The sequence below is a fragment of the Salmo salar genome, chromosome ssa04, assembly GCF_905237065.1.
Source record: "Salmo salar chromosome ssa04, Ssal_v3.1, whole genome shotgun sequence".
Taxonomy (NCBI): domain Eukaryota; kingdom Metazoa; phylum Chordata; class Actinopteri; order Salmoniformes; family Salmonidae; genus Salmo; species Salmo salar.
Genome location: NC_059445.1, coordinates 54,203,725 through 54,205,639, shown reverse-complemented (window position 1 = coordinate 54,205,639; position 1,915 = coordinate 54,203,725). Strand labels below are relative to the sequence as shown.

Here is a 1,915-nt window from a genome sequence, read left to right as displayed (position 1 = left end):
TCGAAGCAAGCTTCATACATTGGAGCACACTCTTAGAGTCAAAGTGATTAATCAATGGCCTAGATACGGTATATACCAAAAATAATCAATAGGTGGATGTCAAGAAAAAGTCAATTGTCATGCCAAAAATGAGCACTTTGCTTTTGATTGTTATGTACTACAAGGATGTGGAACTGCTGAAACACTTAGAGATCCTGTAAGGTATGAGAGGGAGTGTCTGTGGAGGAGGAGAAGGAGGAGGAGGAGGTGACAGCGCCATTTGCCTGGAGGGTGCCCATAAACCAGGTAGAGAGAGAGAGAGCACCATTCCTCATGGGTGACTGTACCATGTGACTGGAGGAGGAGGGCTGGCTTTAAAAAGCAGGCAGGGCCGTCCCGCGGAGACATAGGTAATCACAGGGCACCAGGAGAGGAGGAGGAGACAAGGGCTGTCAGGACACAGCACCCAACAACGTTCCGACTGACAGCTCTGTGAAAGACGCCGCAAAACACAGCACCCAACACCAACCTGACAGGCAGCCCCGCAGAACAAGCCACGGATCGACAGCAAAGGAGGTCCTGGCACCGCAACGGCAACTTTGCGAACACTCCAGCAACTACTAAGTAGTCAGTGGCTACAGAGAAACTACAACAACAACTTTCACCATAGCTCCACGGCCAGCCAGTGATGATGATCTGCAGAAACCTGGCAGGGTCAGAGGAGTTCTCTGAGGAGGAGCTGGAGCTGCGCATGCTGGATCAGGGGGAGGATGACGAAGGGAGCGACGGAAACCCCAAGGGCCCCTTCCAGAACAGTGAGGGTTCAGCCAGCAGCCCCCCCAGCGACGATCCTGAGGAGGGCCAGGCCAAGAAGCGCAGCCGCCCAGTCCGCTCCAAGGCCCGCCGTGTGGCTGCCAACGTCCGTGAGCGCAAACGCATCCTGGACTACAACCAGGCCTTCAACGCTCTACGTGTGGCTCTCAAACACGACCTTAGCGGCAAGAGGCTCTCCAAGATTTCCACCCTGCAGAGGGCCATCAACCGCATCTCAGCCCTGTCTGTCTTCCTCAGCTCCAACCCCCCCAGTAAGCCCTGCTCCCACCGGGAGTGCCACAGGCCGGCTGGGGGGCCATTGGCGGTGGGAATGGTGAGGACGTCACGGCTGGACCCGCCCAGGGTGACAGTCGCTCCTCGCCAGGAGCCCCAAAGCTACATCTCCTGGCACCAGGCATCACTTCCCCACCAGATAGAGCCCCAGCAGGGCACCCATCCTCACAGGCTGCCAACAGAGACACACCTCTTCATGGACAGCATGGGCTCCTCGTGCCCACCCTCACCACACTACCCCTGCTACTCTGCCGAGGGCCAGTTGTACCCCTTACACGGACACTGTGGGAAAGGGAACCCCTTGGAGCAGCCGCCCAGCTCTATCAGGTACACCCAGGTGGGCGAGGGGCTGGGGTACCAGACGGGGGTGTGGGCCTCCTGCGCTCAGGGCTACATGGACGCGTTTGTGGAGCCATCTCCAGCCTTGGGCCTCCCCTGGCAGGTGAGCTACCTCCAGGAGACAGCAGGCCCCCAGCACAACCTGTCCCTGCTCTGACACTAGGACCAGACACATTAGAGCCTAGCTATCCACCACTATGACCCCTGAAGCCTGGAGAATAGACCAGCCAACTGTCCAAATGATCTCAGGGAAAAATAAGAAAAAGTGAGCTTCATGTGCTCTCACTGTTGCAATGAATTCAGTATTACAGTGCTACTCTCTAAAGTAGAGCAGAGTCACTGATTTAAATGTGTTATCTAACAATGTAAATATGATTGTCATATCTTGAATGCAATGGCAATGTACATTTCAGCATGTTTTAAACATGACCATTCAAACCTAGTTTTTTATTTCAAATTATAAAGCCAATTAATGTTATTCTAATAGATG

At 54.2% G+C, this 1,915-nt stretch overlaps 1 protein-coding gene across 1 annotated transcript; it reads left to right on the top strand.

The window, feature by feature from the left end:
- Window positions 1-299: 299 nt before the first annotated feature.
- Window positions 300-1,582, top strand: LOC106603425 (class A basic helix-loop-helix protein 9-like). The gene has a single exon (XM_014197102.2). It carries the CDS (start codon window positions 668-670, stop codon window positions 1,580-1,582), a length of 915 nt encoding a protein of 304 aa, XP_014052577.2. The 5' UTR covers window positions 300-667.
- The last annotated feature ends 333 nt before the right edge of the window (window positions 1,583-1,915 follow it).

Coding starts and splice junctions, on each gene's coding strand:
- LOC106603425 (XM_014197102.2), top strand. CDS start 668: ATGATGATCTGCAGAAACCTGGCAGGGTCAGAGGAGTTCTCTGAGGAG.